Genomic DNA, 23,527 nt, shown 5'->3' with positions numbered 1-23,527 from the left:
CCAAGAGAATGAAGAAAATTTGATAATAGGAGTAAATTAGAAAGTTGCTTAAAATTTGATGCTCTATCTGAATCACGAAAGAAAAAATTTGGGTTCAGTGTCCCTTTAAAGAACATATGAAGAATTGGCAACATTTTCCACTTTCCATTTTAAGACAGAAAGATTTGTTTTAAATTGTTCTCTTACCAAAAATCTTATATATTTTGCAAAACACCCCAGTTTTTTAAGAGGGAAGGATTTAAGAGATTTCAATGCCTCACTTTGAAGGTTTATTTGGCAAGGTAAGAGATCGAGAATCTCACTTAAAAAACATTTTCTAGCCAGAAAAGCCAGGGGTTTAGCACTACCTGATATTCACTCATATAATCTAGTATTCTTGGCTAGGATAGCGGTTGACTGGATTTTAAACTTAGATTATTTTACTAATAATGCTCTTGAAAAAAAGTGTGACCTACCCATTTTTCCCGGTATCCCTGATACACTGTGGACCTAATAAAATACCTAAAAATGTAAAGCAACTCAAATCCATATATACACCTATATTAGCCTGGCGTAAGATTCTTGTAATTTTAGCGATCAGGGCTAATATTTCCAAATTCCAAACTATTCTTGGAAACCCAGAATTTCAACAAGGTACCCAGTCATCTGTGTTTCAGAGATGGAATAATGATCAAGATATTGACACTTTCTTTAAGAAATGGAGGCCTATCTATCAAACCGTCAACTATGCTGCATTCGCCGGCACCAATACGCTCACCTAACATCGCGGCCGCGGACCAGAATACGATCTCAATATTTATCAAAAAAGCTGGTAAAAAGCAGCGCACCAAGTACGGGGCAATTAGCAGTGGACTGTTGTTAACTAACAGTCATCGATCTCACTGCTATTCGGCTTTTTCCCAACTTTATTTATATCCTGTCACTAAACACCCCGACTATACTAAAATGTTTAACCCCTATCCCGCTGCTCCCGGACCCCACCGCAACTAAATAAATGTATTAACCCCTATCCCGCCGCTCCCGGACCCCGCTGCAACTAAATAAATGTATTAACCCCTGGCCTCCCACATCAAAATCATTTACTAAACCTATTAACCCTTAAACCGCCAGCCCCCCACATCGCCATAAACTAAATTAAGCTATTAACCCCTAAACCTAACAACCCGCTAACTTTACATTAAAATTACCTCATCCCTATCTCATAATAAATTTAAACTTACCTTTAGAATTAAATTAAACTATTAATTAACCTACCCTAACTATTATACTAAAATTACATTAAACTATATTAAAATATTAAATAACCTACCCTATTATACTAAAATTACATTAAACTACCAATTAAATTAACTATATTACATATTTAAAAACCTAACCCTACTCAAATTATTGAAATCTACAATTAAAAATTACTAAGTTGCAAAAAATAAAAAACACTGTTACAAAAAAAACAAACCACAGTATCAAAAATAAAAAACAATTACACCTAATCTAATAGCCCTATCAAAATAAAAAAGCCCCCCCAAAATATAAAAACCCTAGCCTACAATAAACTACCAATGGCCCTTAAAAGGGCCTTTTGCGGGGCATTGCCCAAAGAAATCAGCTCTTTTACCTGTAAAAAAAAAAATACAAACATCTCCTCAACAGTAAAACCCACCACCCACACAACCACCCCCCCCAAATAAAAACCTATCTAAAAAACCTAAGCTCCCAATTGCCCTGAAAAGGGCATTTAGCGCTTTTACCGCCCAAAGTCCCTAACCTAAAATTAAAACCCACCCAATAAACCCTTAAAAAACCTAACACTAACCCCCGACGAACCACTTATAGTTTTCGAAGACCGGACATCCATCCTCATCCAAGCGGCAGAAGTCCTCATCGAAGCCGGCAGAAGTCTTCATCCAAGCGGGCCAAAGTCCTTATCAAAGGCGGCAGAAGTCTTCATCCAGACGGCATCTTCTATCTTCATCCATCCGGCGCGGAGCAGATCCATCTTCAAGACATGTGGAGCATCCTCTTCTTCCGATGGTCTCAGTAGAATGAAGTTTCCCTTTAAGGTACCTCATCCAAGATGGCGTCACTTACATTCCGATTGGCTGATAGAATTCTATCAGCCAATAGGAATTAAAGGGGAAAAATCCTATTGGCTGTTGCAATCAGCCAATAGGATTGAGTTTTCATCCTATTGGCTGATCCAATCAGCCAATAGGATTGAGCTTGCATTCTATTGGCTGATTGGAATAGCCAATAGAATGCAAGCTCAATCCTATTGGCTGATTGCAACAGCCAATAGGTTTTTTTCCCTTTAATTCCTATTGGCTGATTGAATCAGCCAATAGAATGCAAGCTCAATCCTATTGGCTGATTGGATCAGCCAATAGGATGAAAACTCAATCCTATTGGCTGATTGCAACAGCCAATAGGATTTTTTCCCCTTTAATTCCTATTGGCTGATAGAATTCTATCAGCCAAAAGCAATGTAAGGGATGCCAGCTTGGATGACGTACCTTAAAGGGAAACTTCATTCTACAGCAACCATCAGAAGAAGAGGATGCTCCACGCCGGATGTCTTGAAGATGGATCTGCTCCGCGCCAGATGGATGAAGATAGAAGATGTCGTCTGGATGAAGACTGCCGGCTTCGATGAGGACTTCGGCCCACTTGGATGAAGACTTCTGCCAGCTTCGATGAGTACTTCTGCCGCTTGGATGAGGCTGGATGTCCGGTCTTCGAAAACTGTAAGTGGATCGTCGGGGATTAGTGTTAGGATTATTTAAGGGTTTTTTGGGTGGGTTTTATTTTTAAAGTAGGGTCTGGGCAGTAAAAGAGCTAAATGCCCTTTTAAGGGCAATCCCCATACAAATGCCCTTTTCAGGGCAATGGGGAGCTTAGGTTTTAATAGATATGATTTTTATTTGGGGGGGTTGGTTGTGTGGGTGGTTGGTTTTACTGTTGGGGGGGTGTTTGTATTTTTTCTTAAGGTAAAAGAGCTGATTGGGGCAATGCCCTGCAAAAGACCCTTTTAAGGGCCATTGGTAGTTTATTGTAGGCTAGAGTTTTTTTTATTTTGGGGGGGGGCCTTTTTATTTTGATAGGGCTATTAGATTAGGTGTAATTGTTTTTTATTTTTGATAATGTGGGGGGGTTTGTAACTTAGTGTTTTTTATTTTTTGTAACTTAGTGTTTTTATTTTTTGTAACTTAGTATATTTTAATTGTAGATTTCAATCATTTGAGTAGGGTTAGGTTTTTAAATATGTAATATAGTTAATTTAATTGGTAGTTTAATGTAATTTTAGTATAATAGTTAGGGTAGGTTAATTAATATGTTGAGGTATATGTGAGGTTAATAAATATATATTTTAATCATATATTTCAAGATTAATAAATCTGTATCTTTGATCAGATATTTTCACTGATCAGTAGAAAATAACTCATTGCATTCAGAAGAACTAATTTCAAACAGGTTTAGTTCTCCCCCAATTCTTCAATTGCACAGGAAACATTCCTGGCTAAAATGAGAACAAAGGATTATTTCTGGGAGATCTCACACACTCAATATGCTAAATTATGCAATTGTATAATTTAGCAAGGAACTGGAAACTAACACAGTTTCAGGATACAGGCCCATATATGGGTTTCCTCCAAGGAAGATGCCGATCCGTCTGAAGAGATGTGAAAAATGCAGGCATTTTTCAAAAGGGACTGGTAATTAGCACAGATTTGTTTGAGTGGCTCATGCTGTGTGATTACTAACCCTGGAACATACCAGATGTGGTGATTAAGATAACACAGAGAAAACACAGACAAATGCTAAGGTGTGACTCTGAACATACAGCACACAGTGAAGACACATGGCTTACATTATGATTTCAAAACAACTGTATATATTTTAGTGGATATGAGATGTATATATATATATATATATATATATATATATATATATATATATGTATGTATATATATATGTATATTTTGAAAGCATTGAATATCTTAACCTCTGTGTTTTTAAATAAATATTTGTGGACCTGGAAAGAAATAATTAATGACACTTATTACTTTATTTCAGATGGAGTGTCTGCGTGAGGTGAAATAAGTCATATCATATGAATGTGCAATAAATGTTTATAAAGTTTTAAATACATCTTTTAAAATATAGTGAGATGAAGATATGGAAGTTACTTTGATGTGATATGACTATGAAATATACATTTTTTTGTTAGGCTAAATGAAATATAAATTATTTTAATATAATGTTAGATGTATTTGATGTTTCATAACAAAATGATCAGAAAATTCATTAAGATATAACTTGTCCAAAACAAATATTGTGAATAGTTGTTGCAGTAAATTATGATAAAATGAATAACCATTTCATAGAAATACTGATTTAAGTGTAAAATGTTTAGAAATAGTATTGAATGTATTGCTATGTCTAATTGTAATGATGCCACCTAAGGGCCAATACCGGTAGGAAAGTTAAGGGAATTACTTTTCAAAAGATGCGTTACCATAGTAAACATGCTCAACTCCGTTAAGGGCCAATCCAATCAGGTATTCCAAATATCCAATCAGAAGGGACCAGGAGGGCCACCCACAATTTACCCATGATGGAAAACTAAATAAAAAGTTAATGCAATAGAGAGAAGGACGGATTTTCTGCTGAAGCTAAAACTTGTAACTAGTTCCTGCTGGCCGTGAAATACCACTTTACTTGAGCAAAGCTAATCTACCTTTCTCATTGATTGCGATATACACTTATTGGTGATCTGAGGTAAAATAATTCCTACCAAGGAATATTGGATATCGACTGCTTTTTACTCTGGTAACGTATTCAAGGCTATTGGTAAAACTATTAGTTAAATTCTAAGTCACTACAGTTTAGAGTACAGTTAAAAGATTTAAAGAAGCAATTTGTATTTCAAGTTAATATTTTATAAGCCTAGGTATTGTTTAAATTTGTATCTGGTAGACTAAGTGATTTATCTATGAAAGTTCCGTTGTTTTAAGTCAATATTGTATTAGGATAAATTGCAGTTAAATAGCAGAATATATATATTATCCTATTGTTTTATAAACACTGTTTAGAATTGTATTGCTTGGATGTTAAAGGTTTTTAGTCCCATTGTGTTAAATAAATAAAAGGCTATTTGTAAATAAGGCTGAATTGTGAAGGTATATTTTTCTGGGTTTTGTAAGAAGGATAGCATATCTTAATAGTCGGTTTTCAAGCGCATATACATTTATTTAATATTTCTTTTATTGCAAATATATTTCAATATGTTTATGGATATTAACTAAATAAAAGAATTCAGATATTTATATTAATTGTATGGTCTAGTAGGTGCATGTTAATTAAGGGTTTCTATTTTTAAGAAAAATTATTATTTGTATTGTGATTATAACCCTGCCATAAGCTGATATATTATTTGGATAGCACTACTAAGATTTTCATAAATATACTGACATAATAATTGGAGGCACTTTGCATGAGATTTAATAATATTCATCATATTTGATATAATATATTTGTAGTAAATAGAAATCATTATAAAAGAGAAAAAAAAAAAATAATAATTCATATTTCGATATTAATATTTTGAAGATATAATTTTTGAAAAGCTGAAATATTAATTTTCATATTTCGAGATTGATATTAATATCTTGAAATATTATTAAAGATTAATTTTGAAAAATTAATAAAAATATTAATTTTTCATATTTCAAAATTAATCAAAAATATTAATTTTTCATATTTTCAAAATTAATCAAAATTATTAATTTTTCATATTTCAGAATATAAATTTTTCATATTTCAAAATTAATAATATTTTTTTTTTTAAATATAAAATTTTTCTCTCTTTTTATTGGCAAAAATTGTATTAGCGTTTTAGTTTAACTGAATACTAAACCAATATAATAATGTCTGTAGCCAGGAGCGACTCATTTAATTCTATACATAGCGATGAAATTGGTCCCATTACAATACCCATTACTAAAGGTCAGGTCCTTAAGAAAGATATCTTAAGTTACATTAAAGGGAAGTTAAATATTGCTGGTAAATTAAATGATTTTGTGGATATGCTTGAAACTAGAGCTAAAAATATTACCGTTAATAATAATATGTGGAATGAAGAGAATGAATTCTTCCAAGAATTGTTAATGATTAATCAATGCAAAACTCCCAAAAAGCGAGAGGAACTAATACTAAAATCTTGGCCCCTGTTAATATGCATTATTGACGAAATGTCGTTTTGTGTCACAGACAAACGATTGCAAATACAGGAGCTAGAAAATAGTATTCGTTCCTCACGCAGACGCGAAGAGGATTTAAAAATAGCCAAAAATAAAATGGATGAATTTGCCCAAAACCTAGCCACCTTAGATAAACATAACTTCGACTTACTCGCACAGATACAAGATTTAAATAAACAGCTTGCGCAAAGCCAGAAGGAATTAAGCGATTTAAAAAGGTCATATCACCATAATGAAAACCCTTATATTAACAGTGAGAATAATACAGATAATGCTAACTCCTTTAGCGAACGCGTCAGGGACGAGGTACAAAAATATATAGAACAATATAGACAAATGACCCCTAATGGTCAGAAATAGATTTCCCAAATAGGCAGTCACCTCATGATATAAATCCAGAGGACAGCTGTAGCGCAGCTGGCGCGAGGGAGGGAAACTCTAACAGAGAAGCCCAAAGTAAGTCTGATAAAATCTATGATTCCCATAAAATAATCACCTTCGTACAACGCGCAGTACCTATATTCTACAATAAGGGAACAACATCTGTAATTGATCATTTACAGGCTTTTGAAAATGCGTTAGCTATAATGAATGTTACAAGTGAGAAATTGAAAATTGAATATCTGCCCTGGGTATTTGACAGTAAGCATCACAAATTCTTTGCTTCACTAAAGGATATGAATATTCATTCCTGGAATGGGGTAAAACGACAATGCAGAAAAGAATTCGGGCAATATCGCACTAAAACTGCAGCGAAAATAGCGGTATATGGTTTAAAGCGTCGTGCGAATCAGAGTCCAATCGAATTCCTTTCTGTATTGAAAAATGCGTACAGTATGGCTGAAGATAATCCCAAATTTGACGGCTCAGAATTTGTAAATTTATTTTTTGAAGCCCTGCCTACACCCATCAAAATCAACTTAGCCAGAGATTTTGATGAGGACTGCTCATTGGAATGGCTGATCAAAGAGAGTACAAAGTTATACTCTATTCAGCAGTCCAGTGAGCAGGGGGTTAAAAGGAGTCAAAACCCAAAATTGTGGCAGAAACTAGGGTGTCACCTAGCCCCCTCAATTTGGAGTCTAAAAAGAGAACTTATGCAGAGGTGGCCAGTCAAAACAGGCCATCTCCACAGAGGTTTAACTCTGCCCCCTCCCCTACACAGGTTGAGGTGCAGGGAGACTATAACCAAAGTGGGGGACATAATCAGGTGAATAATTACTCACAAAGAGAATACTCACCAAATAATTGGTATCCGCGCAAGGGTAGATACAATAGACGGCGAAGATATTCTCAGGGTAACCAGACACCCCAGGTATATAATGCTCCCCAAGGTACTAATACTGAGCAAGCTGAACCCCAGGGGCAACCACGCCAGAATAGAAATAGCGGCCCTGATTCTGAGGGAACCCAATGGTCCAGGAATCATTATTATGGGGCACCAAGAGATAGGCCCAGGGGTAGAGGTAACTTGTACAATCAGGTAGATATGCTGTTTACCCAGTTAAATCGGTTGAGCGAACAAATCGCTAATATGAGTCAAAAATCTACGGCTCAGCAACCGAACAATACTTTTTTAGGGGTACAGCCAGTGGTCAGCAGTGGACCACAGGCACAGTCATAAATACTGCAGTATCACCTGAAGGGGAGGGGAGAGATATACAAAATGTAGTAATAAATATCAATGATACTAATCATACTCTCTCCCCACAGACCGAAAACGGACAATTTAGCTGTGATGACAGGCAACCCCATCCGGGAAAAATTAACAAACCTTTTCCCTTGCAGCACTCTCTTAACCTTATCTCCACAGATGCAGTACACAAGAATCCAGCCGAACCTGTCATAGAGGAAACAGGTAGGTATGAAGATTCTTCTGCATCAGAAAGCATGGCAAACTCAGGTAACACGTGGCAAAGCCCACAAATGTATGATAACGCCAACTTTATGTGTGAAATGGTAGAAACTGCAGGAAGATTTTATGTATTAGTTGAGCTGCAAGATTCAGTCTCCAACCCTATCAGGGGATTAATTGACACTGGGTCTCAGGCAACTATCTTATCCCACAGGTACTACACACAGCTAAATGAGCTAACACCCCACAAACCTAAAATAAGAGAATGTGACGGTTCTCTAATAGGTGTTGGGGGTGACTCCCTAAAAGTCTACGGTACTGCCTGGTTAAAATTTAAATTGGGGAACAGGGTCATAAGACACCCTGTCGTTATAGTGGATCTGCCAACTGATCGTTTAATTATTGGTAGTGATCTCCTGAAGCGATTAAGCACCATAATTGATTGCATAAATAATGTAATTTGGTCACAAGTTAAACGGCCTATCAATTATGAAAAATCTGGTATATCTCGCACCCGACATAGCTGTCACGTGGTGGAAGAGAAACCAGATGCTGCGGAGATTCATTTCAGGAATAACTCTGTACCTGAAATCACTATTCTACAAATAGATGATCAGACTCCTTTTAGTGGCTCTGATGGTAATACTTTTAAAATTTCGCCTGGAAAGATAGCAAATATTTCCCTAGATGGCGATGTATTAACCATATCACTCCACAAGGGGGATCATAAAATCCCTAAGGGGGGAGGCCACGCTCAATACCTCACAGGGATTGAGAGAGTTAAAGAGGATCTATTTATCCCTATACAAGTACATGACCTTGGTAAAACCAAGTATGCCAAAATAAACTTAAAACAGGAAGCTAGCTATATAAGCGAAGGTTTATTAACGCAAATAGCTGAACCTAAAGTGATTAAATATCTTTCTCCCCAAGACCACTGTATCCACGGCCTGGATGACAGGTCTGAAAGCTATAACATCACAGCTAAGTGCTTATTATCTATCTCTATTGGTAATAAGTCAGTGAAACACCTGTTTTTAGTTTTAAATACTCCCCATAATCAAATATACATTGGCAATGATATCTTATATAGATATGCCATACAAATAGATTTGATTAATTCTTGCCTTTGGAGCAGGTTAAAGGGGGACCCTGAAGTATTTCAGGATGAAAATGCAGCCCTGAAATCAAATCAGCAATTGCCATATGCTGTGAATATGCAGGTATCTAGCGATGTTATAATTCCTGCTGGGGCTGATAAATTTCTTTTACCCTTACAGGTAAAGAGAGGTCAGAAATTAAAAACTTCTGAAACACTGATTTGCCTCTCCCATAGAATACAAAATCTGGGTGTCACAGTAACCTACACTCCTATGGTGAATATTGGAACTATTCCACTACATATTATTGTGCATAACATGACCCCACAGGATATAACATTATCCAAGGGAACTACCATAGGATATGCACTGGAATCAAGTTATTACACTTTTGTATTCCAGAATAATGTAATTGGGCTAATACCTGAAGGATACTTAACTGAAGAACAATTAATAGAACAATCCTTCTCATCTATGCCAGAGGGTCTATTTAATATTCAGTCTATTTATCCCTTCAGCTCAGAGGAAGGCATCTGTAAAATTGAAGAAGCCTCTCTAGTGTTTGATCAGCCAATCAAACAGTAAGATTACGCCAATACCCAGAGTCATGGGAGTAATGTAAACTATAATCATGGGGATCTCACCTCTAGATTGGAAGAAGCCTATTAAATAGGATAGCCTGAAATCTTTCCAGGATTTCAGCAAATAGTCGAAGAACAAATATCCTTAGCTAATGGCTGTTCCAGTGATGATGAACGCCAACAGCTGCGAGAACTCCTAATGGAGTACAAGGATATTTTTGCTAAGGATTCTTATGACTGTGGTACTACAGACTTGCACATTGCAAGGATACAAACAGATCCTAATGCACCACCTGTCTTTGTTAAACAATACAGACTTCCCCTAGCCTCATATGATTCTCTTGTAGAGATCATAAGGAATTTGGAAGAAAGAGGTATTATCAGACAGGTGCACAGCTCTTATAATAATCCTATTCTAGGTGTCCTTAAGCCCAATGGACAATGGCGTTTGTGTGCTGACTTAAGACAGCTAAACAAACGAGTATACATGCCTGGCTGGCCTGTACCATACATTGACCAGTGCCTAGCACAAATGCAGGGATCCAAAATATTCACTGCCATTGATTGTGCACAGGGATACTGGACCATAAAGGTACATGAAGAAGACCAATATAAGATGGAGTTCTCTTTCCAAAAGGTCCAATATGCATTCCAGAGACTTCCATTTGGATACATAAATTCTGGACATGAATTTGCTGTATTCATGCATAAGGCTATGCCTGATGCACTGGAAAGGGGGACCTTATCTTATGTTGATGATGTTTTAATCAAAAGCACAGACTTTGAAAAACACGTCGCAGAGCTTAAACACGTCCTCAGCCAACTTCAAAGGGCAGGTGTCAAATTATCCCTGCAAAAAGCTCAATGGTGCCGCACTCGTGTAACCTTCTTGGGACATGAAGTTACCTCTGAAGGATTAAATCCCCAGAAGAAAAAGGTGGAAGCTATAGTGAATTCTAAAAACCCAACTAACTTAAAGGAATGTAGATCATTCCTGGGTATGACAAATTATTCTCGCAAATTCATTGATAATTATGCGGAATTAGCTAAACCACTACTACTTCTTCTAAAGAAAGATGTGAAATGGCACTGGAGTGAGTCTCAAGAGACAGCCATCAGAGAGCTGAAGAGAAAACTCACTCAAGCACCTTGCCTAGCATACCCTGAGGGAGGTAAACCTTTCTTCTTAGAGACAGGTTACACAGATATAAGCATGAGCGCTGTTTTATACCAAAAGCATGATCATTTGAACAAAGCCATTGCTTATGCGAGCAAAAATCTATCCCCAGTAGAAATAAAATTTAGCGATTGCGAAAAAGCCCTCTTATCTACTGTATGGGCTCTACAAAATTTCCGCAGCTATATACAGGGCGAGAAAATTATTGTAGAAACGGCCCACCAGCCTTTGCTATATTTGCAAAGTGAGAGAATAAGAGATGGGACTTTGTCTAATAGCCGCATAACAGCATGGACTCTTTCCTTACAAGGCTGGCCCTTAGAAATTTGCTACAAGCAGAGTAAAAAGAATCCAGTAGCACAAGGGCTTGCTGAGCTCCACGACTGTACTGCTAGAGATCCTGGGGAAGAATTATCAGAAGATGATTTTCTGGAGGAACAATTGCTTTCCCCTTATAAAATGTACAATGAGGACCATTGTCAAACATTACCTTGGGTGTATGTTGATGGTTGTTCTTACCATGCCACTATTGATAATGAGCGCAGATTAGTCGCTGGCATTGGTATAACTGGGGCAAATGGATTCCCAAATATATCTATAGGTTTCAACATTGGACCAAGATCCAATCAAGTTGCAGAACTAACTGCTGTTTTCAAAACCATTGAAATGGCTATTGAACATGGTATTCATGAATTTGTGATCATAACTGACTCAAATTATGTGCGCAACAGTTTTGTTGAATACCTGCCAACTTGGAAAAGAAATGGCATGCAGAAAAGCAATAACAAACCAGTCAAGCATGGCAAGTTGTTCTGCGAGATTGATAATCTGGTGGTATCCAATGATTTAACCATACACTGGAAAAAGACCAAGGGTCATTCCAGAGTGCTAGGTCCGGATAAGGAAGGCAATGACCTTGCGGATTCATTAGCCAAACAAGGAGCCATAACTGGAGAACTCCTTAATATTGACCATTTAATGGGTACAATTCAGATAGAAGCCATTACCAGAAACCAGGCAAAACAACAGAGTGGGCCTAACTTGGTACAATGGAGTCAGGATTCTCCTAGTGAGGACCTGATCACTAGTCAAAAAGAAAACCCCATTGTAGGCATCTTCTATAAACACATAGAAGATCCTGAAAGCAACCCCATCTCAAAAGATGATTGTATTGGCAAAGAAGATCTGAGAATCTTAATAAAATCTAAATCACAATTCAAATTACAGGATGGTTTGTTAATTAGAACCTCCAAAACTGGCATCCAGCAGTGGGTAGTACCCACCAAGTTCAGAGGTCTAATGCTTCAACATGCCCATGATGCTCCCACATCTGGTCATCGCGGTGCCAAACTCACATATGAAATATTACGTGACTACGCTTTTTGGCCACACATGTTGAAAGATGTTCAAACCTAATGTCAAGGGTGTTTAATCTGCCCACAGTTTCAACCCACTGCACCAACGCATAGAGCGCCATTGCAGAAAAGGGGGATGGTAATGCTATGGTCAGATATACAAATTGATTTTATTGGTCCAGTAACAAGATCATCAAGAGGTAACAAATACATGTTAACCGTGACATGCCTGTTCACTAAATGGGTAGAGTACATTAGTGCACCTAACAATAGTGCTGAAACATGTGCAGCATTGCTCATCAACCATGTATTTTCCAGATTTCGTTTGCCCCAAAGAATCGAGTCAGATCGGGGGACCCACTTCACTAGCGAAGTGATGACCAAAATGTGGAAAATACTAGGGGTAAAAAGAAAGCTCCATATTGCTTATAGAGCTGCCTCAAGTGGTGGTGTAGAGCGTTACAACCAGTCCATTGTTAAAATCCTCAAAAAGTTTGTGAGTGAAACGGGTAAAGACTGGGATGTAAAACTACCTTTAGTCTTAATTGCATTAAGAGCAACTCCAAGTAGTGCTACCAAGATGTCACCTTTTGAACTGATGACTGGTAGAAGAATGGTTCTACCTCAGCATCTGCTGTACCGTACATCAGACCAAAACTTGATAAACGCTGCCAATACACATCAATATGTGGAAAACCTAAGAAAGCACCTGCAATATGCCTTTGTATTTGCTCAAAGGAATTTAGAAAGAGCCGCAACTGCCACCAAAACCTATTATGATCTCAAAACGTCCAAAAAGGAATATGAAATAAATGATAAAGTTTATCTTTATAACTTTGGAAGAGATCAGGTTAGGGAGAAGAAATTTCTTCCCTCATGGAAAGGTCCTTTCGTCATTACTGACAAAATATCTCCAGTGGCCTATAAAATAAGGATCCCCAAAAATGAAAGTTTCATAGATAAATGGGTCCATATCAATCAATTGCGAGCGTATCATACAAGATCCCAACTACAAGTTATAGAGGGAGAATGAAGTGTCATATCCTCAACTACACTAAAGACATACCGTAGTTTGAAGATGACTGGCTCAAAAATAACGGACTTTCTACTTAAAGGACTGCCTCTGATGTATACAGTTAACGTCCTCACCAAATACCATTGAATTTAAGCCAATTTAAATACATGTGTCCTACATCTATTTAAAATTGGAAGGGGGATTTATGTTGAGGTATATGTGAGGTTAATAAATATATATTTTAATCATATATTTCAAGATTAATAAATCTGTATCTTTGATCAGATATTTTCACTGATCAGTAGAAAATAACTCATTGCATTCAGAAGAACTAATTTCAAACAGGTTTAGTTCTCCCCCACTTCTTCAATTGCACAGGAAACATTCCTGGCTAAAATGAGAACAAAGGATTATTTCTGGGAGATCTCACACACTCAATATGCTAAATTATGAAATTGTATAATTTAGCAAGGAACTGGAAACTAACACAGTTTCAGGATACAGGCCCATATATGGGTTTCCTCCAAGGAAGATGCCGATCCGTCTGAAGAGATGTGAAAAATGCAGGCATTTTTCAAAAGGGACTGGTAATTAGCACAGATTTGTTTGAGTGGCTCATGCTGTGTGATTACTAACCCTGGAACATACCAGATGTGGTGATTAAGATAACACAGAGAAAACACAGACAAATGCTAAGGTGTGACTCTGAACATACAGCACACAGTGAAGACACATGGCTTACATTATGATTTCAAAACAACTGTATATATTTTAGTGAATATGAGATGTATATATATATATATATATATATATATGTATGTATATATATATGTATATTTTGAAAGCATTGAATATCTTAACCTCTGTGTTTTTAAATAAATATTTGTGGACCTGGAAAGAAATAATTAATGACACTTATTACTTTATTTCAGATGGAGTGCCTGCGTGAGGTGAAATAAGTCATATCATATGAATGTGCAATAAATGTTTATAAAGTTTTAAATACATCTTTTAAAATATAGTGAGATGAAGATATGGAAGTTACTTTGATGTGATATGACTATGAAATATACATTTTTTTGTTAGGCTAAATGAAATATAAATTATTTTAATATAATGTTAGATGTATTTGATGTTTCATATCAAAATTATCAGAAAATTCATTAAGATATAACTTGTCCAAAAAAAATATTGTGAATAGTTGTTGCAGTAAATTATGATAAAATAAATAACCATTTCATAGAAATACTGATTTAAGTGTAAAATGTTTAGAAATAGTATTGAATGTATTGCTATGTCTGATTGTAATGATGCCACCTAAGGGCCAATACCAGTAGGACAGTTAAGGGAATTACTGTTCAAAAGATGCGTTACCATAGTAAACATGCTCAACTCCGTTAAGGGCCAATCCAATCAGGTATTCCAAATATCCAATCAGAAGGGACAAGGGCACCACCCACAATTTAACCATGATGGAAAACTAAATAAAAAGTGAATGCAATAGAGAGAAGGACGGATTTTCTGCTGAAGCTAAAACTTGTAACTGGTTCCTGCTGGGCGTGAAATACTACTTTACTTGAGCAAAGCTAATCTACCTTTCTCATTGATTGCGATACACACTTATTGGTGATCTGAGGTAAAATAATTCCTACCAAGGAATATTGGATATCGACTGCTTTTTACTCTGGTAACGTATTCAAGGCTATTGGTAAAACTATTAGTTAAATTCTAAGTCACTACAGTTTAGAGTACAGTTAAAAGATTTAAAGAAGCAATTTGTATTTCAAGTTAATATTTTATAAGCCTAGGTATTGTTTAAATTTGTATCTGGTAGACTAAGTGATTTATCTATGAAAGTTCCGTTGTTTTAAGTCAATATTGTATTAGGATAAATTGCAGTTAAATAGCAGAATATATATATTATCCTATTGTTTTATAAACACTGTTTAGAATTGTATTGCTTGGATGTTAAAGGTTTTTAGTCCCATTGTGTTAAATAAATAAAAGGCTATTTGTAAATAAGGCTGAATTGTGAAGGTATATTTTTCTGGGTTTTGTAAGAAGGATAGCATATCTTAATAGTCGGTTTTCAAGCGCATATAAATTTATTTCATATTTCTTTTATTGCAAATATATTTCAATATGTTTATGGATATTAACTAAATAAAAGAATTCAGATATTTATATTAATTGTATGGTCTAGTAGGTGCATGTTAATTAAGGGTTTCTATTTTTAAGGAAAATTATTATTTGTATTGTGATTATAACCCTGCCATAAGCTGATATATTATTTGGATAGCACTACTAAGATTTTCATAAATATACTGACAAATAGTTTAATGTAATTTTAGTATAATAGTTATGGTAGGTTAATTTACAGTTTAACATATTTTTTTTTTAATTCTAAAGGTAAGTTTTAATGTATTATAAGATAGGGATGTTGTAATTTTAATGTAAAGTTAGCGGGTTGTTAGGTTTAGGGTTTAATAGCTTAATTTAGTTTATGGCGATGTGGGGGACTGGCGGTTTAGGGGTTAATAGATTTAGTTAATGGTAGTGATATGGGAGGCCAGGGGTTAAGGGGTTAATAATTGTATTATAGTTGCGGTGGGGTCCTTGAGCGGCGGGATAGGGGTTAATAGGTTTAGTTAGTGGTGGTGATGTGGGAGGCCAGAGGTTTAGGGGTTAATACGTTTATTTAGGTTGTGGCAGGATCCGGGAGCAGCGGAATAGGGGTTAATAACTTTTATTTAGGTGGCAGCGATGTCGGAGTGGCAGATTAGGGGTGTTTAGACTCTGGGCTTATGTTAGGGTGTTAGGTGGAAATCAATGGGATATCTGGCAGCATCGAACATAAGCTTTCGCTGCTTTCAGACTCCCATTGATTCCTATGGCATCCGCGACCTCCAGGGTGGCAGATTGAAAGTCAGGTATGCTGGGCCAGAATAGTGGCGAGCGTACTTGTTATAAATGTGATAAATGGCAAAAGGTGTCAGATAGTGCCGAATTTGTATTCGGAACATCTAATGACGTAAGCATCGATCTGTGTCGGATTGAGACGGGCGGATCGTATGTTACGTCACAAATTTCAACTTTTGCCGGTCTGTAGGCTTTGATAAATAGGTCGGATCAAGCTTGCAACAATTACGCAGCGGAATTCCGGCGTATTTGCGGTTGACGGCTTGATAAATAGGCCTCATGGTCTTTATAAGCTTTCGCTGCTTTCAAACTCCCATTGATTCCTATGGCATCCGCAACCTCCAGGGTGGCGGATTGAAAGCCAAGTACGCTGGGCCAGAATAGTGGCGAGGGTACCTGTTAGAAATTTGATAAATGGCAAAAGGTGTCATATAATGCCGGATTTGTATTCGGAACATCTGTAATGATGTAAGCATCGATCTGTGTCGGATTGAGACGGGTGGATCATATGTTACGTCACAAATTTCAACTTTTGCCCTTCTGTAGGCTTTGATAAATAGGTCGGATCAAGCTCGCAACAATTACGCTGCGGAATTCAGGCATATTTGCGGTTGACGGCTTGATAAATAGGCCTCATGGTCTGGTATTTATTTGTTAAAAGTTTTCCCCCTAATGAAATAGACCACCTTATTCATCCTTTCAGAAATACTGAAATAGTATTATTGTGGAATTGGTGAAAGAACTTAGATACCCCCCTTTTTTTTCCTCCACCCTTCCCCCCATCTTGCTTTAAGAATAGACAATTACACATAGTTTGACTCCATTTATTATGCTTGTTTAAAAAGGTATCAGCTTCACAAACAATACTGTATTATTGTGACATCCTAATTTGTTTTTTGTTTTTTTGTAATGTAATGCATAACCTGATTTCCTTTGGGTAATCTGTTGTTTGTTGTCTATGTTGATATTGATGTAAAAACCAATAAAAAATTATTTAGAATTAAAAAAAAAGTTTCGACCACCTAAAGTGTGGCAATCATCCTGATCCAATCTGATTGGTATGATTAATGACAACCCCTGCTTGCATTCCATTGGCTCTGTGCAAGCAGAGGGCGGCACTGCACAAGCAGCAGCTTGTGCAATGTTAAATGTGGGTAGCAGTTGCTGCCCACTCACCTCGAGGCCAGGCCTATAATTAGCCTGTTGAGGTTCTACTAGAGGATGATGCCCATTTGTGGTCACCCTGTCTGCCTGTTCTGTCACTTCAGCTTCTATCTCTGGCTGTCTGTTACCTACTTTCCCTACAACCTCAATCTGAGACTCCATTACCCTCACTCTTCTCATTCAGCTATACACGGCCCATTGCCACAGATTGTGTCCCTCTCAATTATCTTCTCAAAGGTTTGGCCCATCATACTGGCTGCACTACCTCACAAGATGGTGCCCGCATATTGTCCAAGACATTTCTTGGATTACATATTCAATCATGTATTGAAGCAGTTATAATTATAAAAAATATTATATTATTATTATTATTATTATATAAATATCAGTGTTTATGCAGTAAAAATTTCAAGCATATTTTAAATATGTAAGATGTGAAAGTATTATTTGTTTAATTATTAACCAAGAAGATTCGGAAATGATTATAACATAATTTTCATTAGTGGTGTTAATCATTCCCAACCCACTGTTAGCTGTTAAAGTGGATGTTGATAAATATAAGACAATTTTACAGTTTATAAACTGTCCAACTTTCATTTTTTACTCCTTAAAGGGAGAGTCTACTCCAGAATAGTTATTGTTTAAAAATATAGATAATCCCTTTATTACCGATTCTCCAGTTTTGCATAACCAACACTTTTATTTTAATATACCCTTTATTTCTGTGATTATCATTTATCTATGCCTTTTGCAGACTGCCCCTTATTTCAGTTCTTTTGACATACTTGCATTTTAGCCAATCAGTGCTGAATCCTAGGTTACTCCACGAGTGTGAGCACAATGTTATCTATATGGCACACATGAACTAGCGCCCTTTGGCTGTGAAAAACTGTCAAAATGCACTGAGATTAGAAGCGGCCTTCAAGGGCTTAGAAATTAGCATATGAGCCTACCTAGGTCTAGCTTTCAACTAAGAATACCAAGAGAACAAAGAAAATTTGATGATAAAAGTAAATTGAAAAGATGTTTAAAATTGCATGCCCTATCTTAATCATGAAAGTTTAATCTTGACTGTCCGTTTAACTTAAGGCAGCAGAAGGCTGTTTTTGGCTCCCATTCATATCCATGGGAGACAGCAAACTATAATTTGTGCACAGTCTACATTAAAATCATTGTTACAATATTATATTATTTGTTTTAAACTCATACATTTCAACTCTGCCGCTGGTATAACAAGTCATTGGAAACACATTAAGGGGAAACAAGTTTTACAGTACAATGTCTTCATGCGTTTGATTTGGTGTGTGTGCCCGTCTGTTTAAGACTGTGTGAGTATATGGTGAGCTGACCCTTTAATGCTTTATACATGTTTGTGCATACCGTAATGTGTACTTTTTTAAATTTTTGTATGTGCCTTAAAACTGTGCTTCTTGTATTAGTGTGCCTTTCCCTTTGAGTATGTGTGCTTGTTAGGTGTGCTTTCCCTTTAAGGCTATGTGCGCTGAATGTGTTTGTGTCTGCTATGATCTGTCCATTTTTGACTGCCACTTTAAGATTATGTGTGCATGGTGTGAGCCATTCCTTCAATGCTGAATGCAGTGTGTGTGTCTTTACCATTATTATTCTGTACGTGGGGTACATGTGCATTGGCTGTGTGCATTGTATGTGTGCCTGTTCCTTTAAGAATGTTTGTGAGGTAAAATATCCCTTTAAGTCTGTGTGCATGTAGTGTGAGTTGTCCCTTTAAAGACTGTGTGCATTCTGTGTTTTTTGTGTTTACACTTTAAAGAGACAGTCTACTCCAAATTTGTTATTGATTAAAAAGATAGATAATCCCTTTATTACCCATTCCCCAGTTTTGCATAACTAACACGGTGATATTAATATACTTTTTACCTGACTCATAAATAATTCCACAGGAGAGAGCACCATTTTATCTGTATGGCACACATAAACTAGTAGTGTCTTGGTGTGAAAAGCTATAAAAATGCCCTGAGATAAAGGCGGCTTGCAGGGACTTAGAAACAAGCAGAAATGTAGAGATTTAAAAGTTATAAAGTATATTAATATAGCAGTGTTGGTTGTGCAAAGCCAGGGAATGGGTAGTAAAGGCATTTTCTATCTTTTAAAACAATACACATTTTGGAGTAGACTGTCCCTTTAAATAAAAATAAAAGGATTCCTTAGTTTTCTGGCCATGAATGGAGCTCTACTGTCCTGAACTTTCACAGATTAAAGGATAGCTTTTATAATGTTTTTTGTAAGTGATATTAGCTCACCCTGCACTGAGGATGGTATAGGTAATTTTTGTTTGTTTTGAATTTCAAGCCCTATATATATATATAATACATGCTGATTTTCATAAATTTCAACTTTCATTTCTTCTTTATTTTTTAATAATACAGGTACAAAATCATGTTCTGATACACCACATGGTAACCTTCGCTTGCCAAAGAAGGAAGAGGTCTCTCCAGTCAGAGAAATAATTTCATATGCTTTCATGTGGAATATATTTATTACGTTGTAGAAAGGTATCTCAAGTCTGGAATCCCTGAAGAAGTATCTACATTTATAATTAGTCAAAGGGGCTGATTTATCAAGCCACAAATAGGAGTTAAGAAGCCGCGGTCCTTAACTCATCCACAATCATCCTGATCCGATATCATCAGGATGATTGACACCCCCTTTTAGCAGCTGATTGGCCGCGAATGTGTAGGGGGGCATTGCACAAGTATTTCACAAGAAGCGATGTCGGACGGACATAATTCACTAGAGCGAATCATGTCCGGCAGACATTTGATTAATTGGCCCCTAAGCATGTACTCGGTCTTAGAAGCCTGCTGAAATTATAAGTGCATTGTCACTTTTATAGTTATTTAACACCTACATAAAACTGACTATAGATTACATGGGTATATGTGCAAAATGAAAGGGTTACCGTAGCTCGAATCTTCAACTGGTAGAACGTGCTCTTTGTATTATAGTTCAAGCTGCCATTGAGGACTATGCTGCCATTAGATAAGATGTAAAAGAGATGTAGGGTCTCTGAATTAGTTGGTATGACCTATGATATGAAAGAGAAAATGTTAACACAGGATATGTTCATTTTGGCAAATTCTATAGCCCTCTGTAAATGTAATCATTACTTAACACTCTAGGTCTCATTTTTGTTAGTTATGGAAAATGTTTTTTTAAAGTCAGGGCTGACTTTACAAGTCAAACATCTATAGGCTAAAAAGACATACATTGACACCATACTTTATCGCCTCTCTTGTACCCAATAACAATGCCACTAGCGTGTATGGTCACTAATAATATGCTAGCTAGACAGGCAGGAAGCATTCCATCTGGTTTAAGCAGCTGCTTACTTTATATTATTATTCATTCCGGCTTTGTTAATATAGCCAATAAAACTTCTTGTTTTTTACTGTTTTATTGTAGTTAAGTCCATCTGTAAACTTATTGATACAATATGTTTTGTTTTGTTTTATAATATACAGGTAGCCCTCAGTTTACACCGGGGTTAGGTTCCAGAAGGAATGGTTGTAAATCGAAACTTTTGTAAATTGAAACCCAGTTTATAATGTAAGTCAATGGGAAGTGAGGGAGTTAGGTTCCAGGCCCCTCTCAAAATTGTCATAAGTAACACCTAATACATTATTTTTAAAGCTTTGAAATGAAGACTTTAAATTCTAAACAGCATTATAAACCTAATAAAATAATCACACAACACAGAATATATAATTAAACTAAGTTAAATGAACAAAAAACATTTGCTAAACAGCATTATAAACCTAATAAAATAATCACACAACACAGACTTTACTTGCATTTTTCTGCAAACAGTTCTTTCTATGCATTCTAATCTGGACTGATTTATAGACAGGAAGATCTTGTTCCTTTGAAATCTGCTCGATAGCTCAGGTCTGGTTAAACTGATTAATTTCAGCTTGTTTGGCTTTGCTGCAACACAAGCGGACAGCTCCCCCTACTGCCTATTTTAATACATGCACTGCTTCTCAATAGCAGTCACATGACTGGAAAAAAAGGTTGTTATTCTGAAACAGTGTAAATTGAACCGTTGTAAAACGAGGGCCACCTGTAGTCTATATCCCACACAATAAAAGGATTTCTATCTATCAAACAATCTATGATTTGAAAATATTTAGTTCAATAATACTTATGTTATTATTCAAGTAACAGCTTTACCATACCTCATCAATAGCATACTCCACTGGCAATAATCTGTTTGCATCAAAGTCTATTGCAGTCACAATACAGACTATGGATCCCACTGCCATGTCCTGTGCAAGAAATAACAGGTTATTAAACATGTTTATTTTAAAACAAAACAGGAATTTATGTAAATAACATTTTTTTCATACAGGAATAAAAAAAGTGTTTTGTTTGTAATGAATAGCTAAATAGATAGATTCCTACCCAACACAACGCCTCATTCAGCCTAATTGTGTATTTAAAATGGGGGATTTTTTTTTTTTTTAAATATATCAGTCGTGTCCAGTTTATACGGACAGTAAAGCCACAAGCACCTGATAATTCACAGATATTTGCACAGCTAACCCAGTTTACACGTCAACCTGTATAGACCTCATTAGAGATTCATCTAGGAACAGTAGGCAGTAGGCAGGAGGTACATATGTTTGGTTGCTCCATCACCAAAAACAATCACACAAAAAATCTCAAGTTATTTGCAGATATATATATGGATAAAGGTCTATTATAGCTGAAGTTTCATGATGTATATAAGGACTTGTTTTGCTGGGGTGGACAATGAGGAAAAGCTGAAGGTCCCTTGCTCATTCCCAGTCAACTGATGTCCATGAATGGGGAACTTCCTCACTGCTAGAGTAGGGGAATGTTCTTAAGAGTTCTTTGGCTGGGGGAAGGGGGTCTAATAGAGTCTTTATTACTCTCCATCTATACTAGAGGGTTCAGACAGGTGACTTAAAAGAGACAAAGCACCTATTTCAAATGAGAGGTCACTTGTCTCCCAAAGATGCAGGTGACTATCTGCTTCACTTGTCAACTTGGAGTTTTGTATGGAAGAGGAAGTGGTTATTACAAGCTTCTATTGCTCAATGTTTAAATTGTGAAACAAGATATAACTGATTAAGTCTATGGGGCCTATCTATCAAGCCCCGTGTTTCTGGCGAGCCTTCAGGCCAGAAACACCAGTTATGAAGCAGCTGTCTAAAGACCACTGCTCTATAACCTGTCTGCCTGCTCTGAGGCAGCAGACAGACATTGCCGCAATTCAACCCGATCGAATACGATTGGGTTGATTGACACCCCCCTGCTAGCGGCCAATCTGCAGGGGACGGCGTTGCACATCAGTTCACAAGAGCTGCTGGTGCAATGCTGAATGCAGGATCGTATTGCTCTCCGCATTCAGCGATATCTGTCGGACATGATCCGCTGATCGGATTATGTCGGACAGACACATAATAAATAGGCCCCTATGGGGTCTATTTAACAAGGGCCGAATGGCCCCTGTTCCCCTTGTTTCCGCACAAGCCTTCAGGCTCGCCGGAAACAGGAGTTAAGAAACAGTGGTCTCTGAGACGACGTATAGCAATCCGCCAGATCATGTACGATCGGGCTGATTGACACCCCCTGATAGCGGACGATTGGCCGCGAATCTGCAAGAGGGCAATGTCAGCATTTATTGATGTGTGGAGGACATGGTTCGCTATAGAGGATCATGTTTGTCCGCACATATATAAATAGATCCCTATGATTAAGAATGTGCATGCCTAAGTAAAGAATAGCTATGGCCTGTCGCTTTTAAAGTTTTTTATACATTAAACTAGATTTCATGTTTAAATTCATTTTTTTAGTAGTTACTGGCATTTGTCTTTCCAACATTATGTAACCTGGCTTTTTATTATGTCTTCCCAGTGTGGTTTTATCGATCGTAGCTGCAAAGGGAGAGAACTGGACTAGTGTGAAAATAAATTACATCTTATGAAATTTTATATAGGTTGTTTTTAGTTCACATATTTTGTGTAATGTTAATCCTTTTTAATAGATTTTTTACTACATTATGTTAGTTTAGAAAGTAGGGTTGCCAGGTATCCTCCACA

The 23,527-nt window shown here is 36.6% G+C and overlaps 1 protein-coding gene across 1 annotated transcript in view; it reads right to left on the bottom strand.

Moving 5' to 3' along the window:
* CDHR2 (cadherin related family member 2) overlaps positions 1-23,527 on the bottom strand; it is a 254,823-nt gene that overhangs the window by 124,422 nt on the left and 106,874 nt on the right. The window contains exons 7-8 of the mRNA XM_053719262.1: positions 21,638-21,727; positions 20,362-20,487 (exon numbers count right to left, since the gene is read on the bottom strand). Of these exons, the coding sequence (XP_053575237.1) occupies positions 20,362-20,487; positions 21,638-21,727 (216 nt within the window). The remainder of the gene's footprint in view (positions 1-20,361; positions 20,488-21,637; positions 21,728-23,527) is intronic.

The sequence above is a fragment of the Bombina bombina genome, chromosome 6 (assembly GCF_027579735.1).
Source record: "Bombina bombina isolate aBomBom1 chromosome 6, aBomBom1.pri, whole genome shotgun sequence".
Classification (NCBI taxonomy): domain Eukaryota; kingdom Metazoa; phylum Chordata; class Amphibia; order Anura; family Bombinatoridae; genus Bombina; species Bombina bombina.
This window is presented reverse-complemented; position numbering and strand designations above follow the sequence as displayed.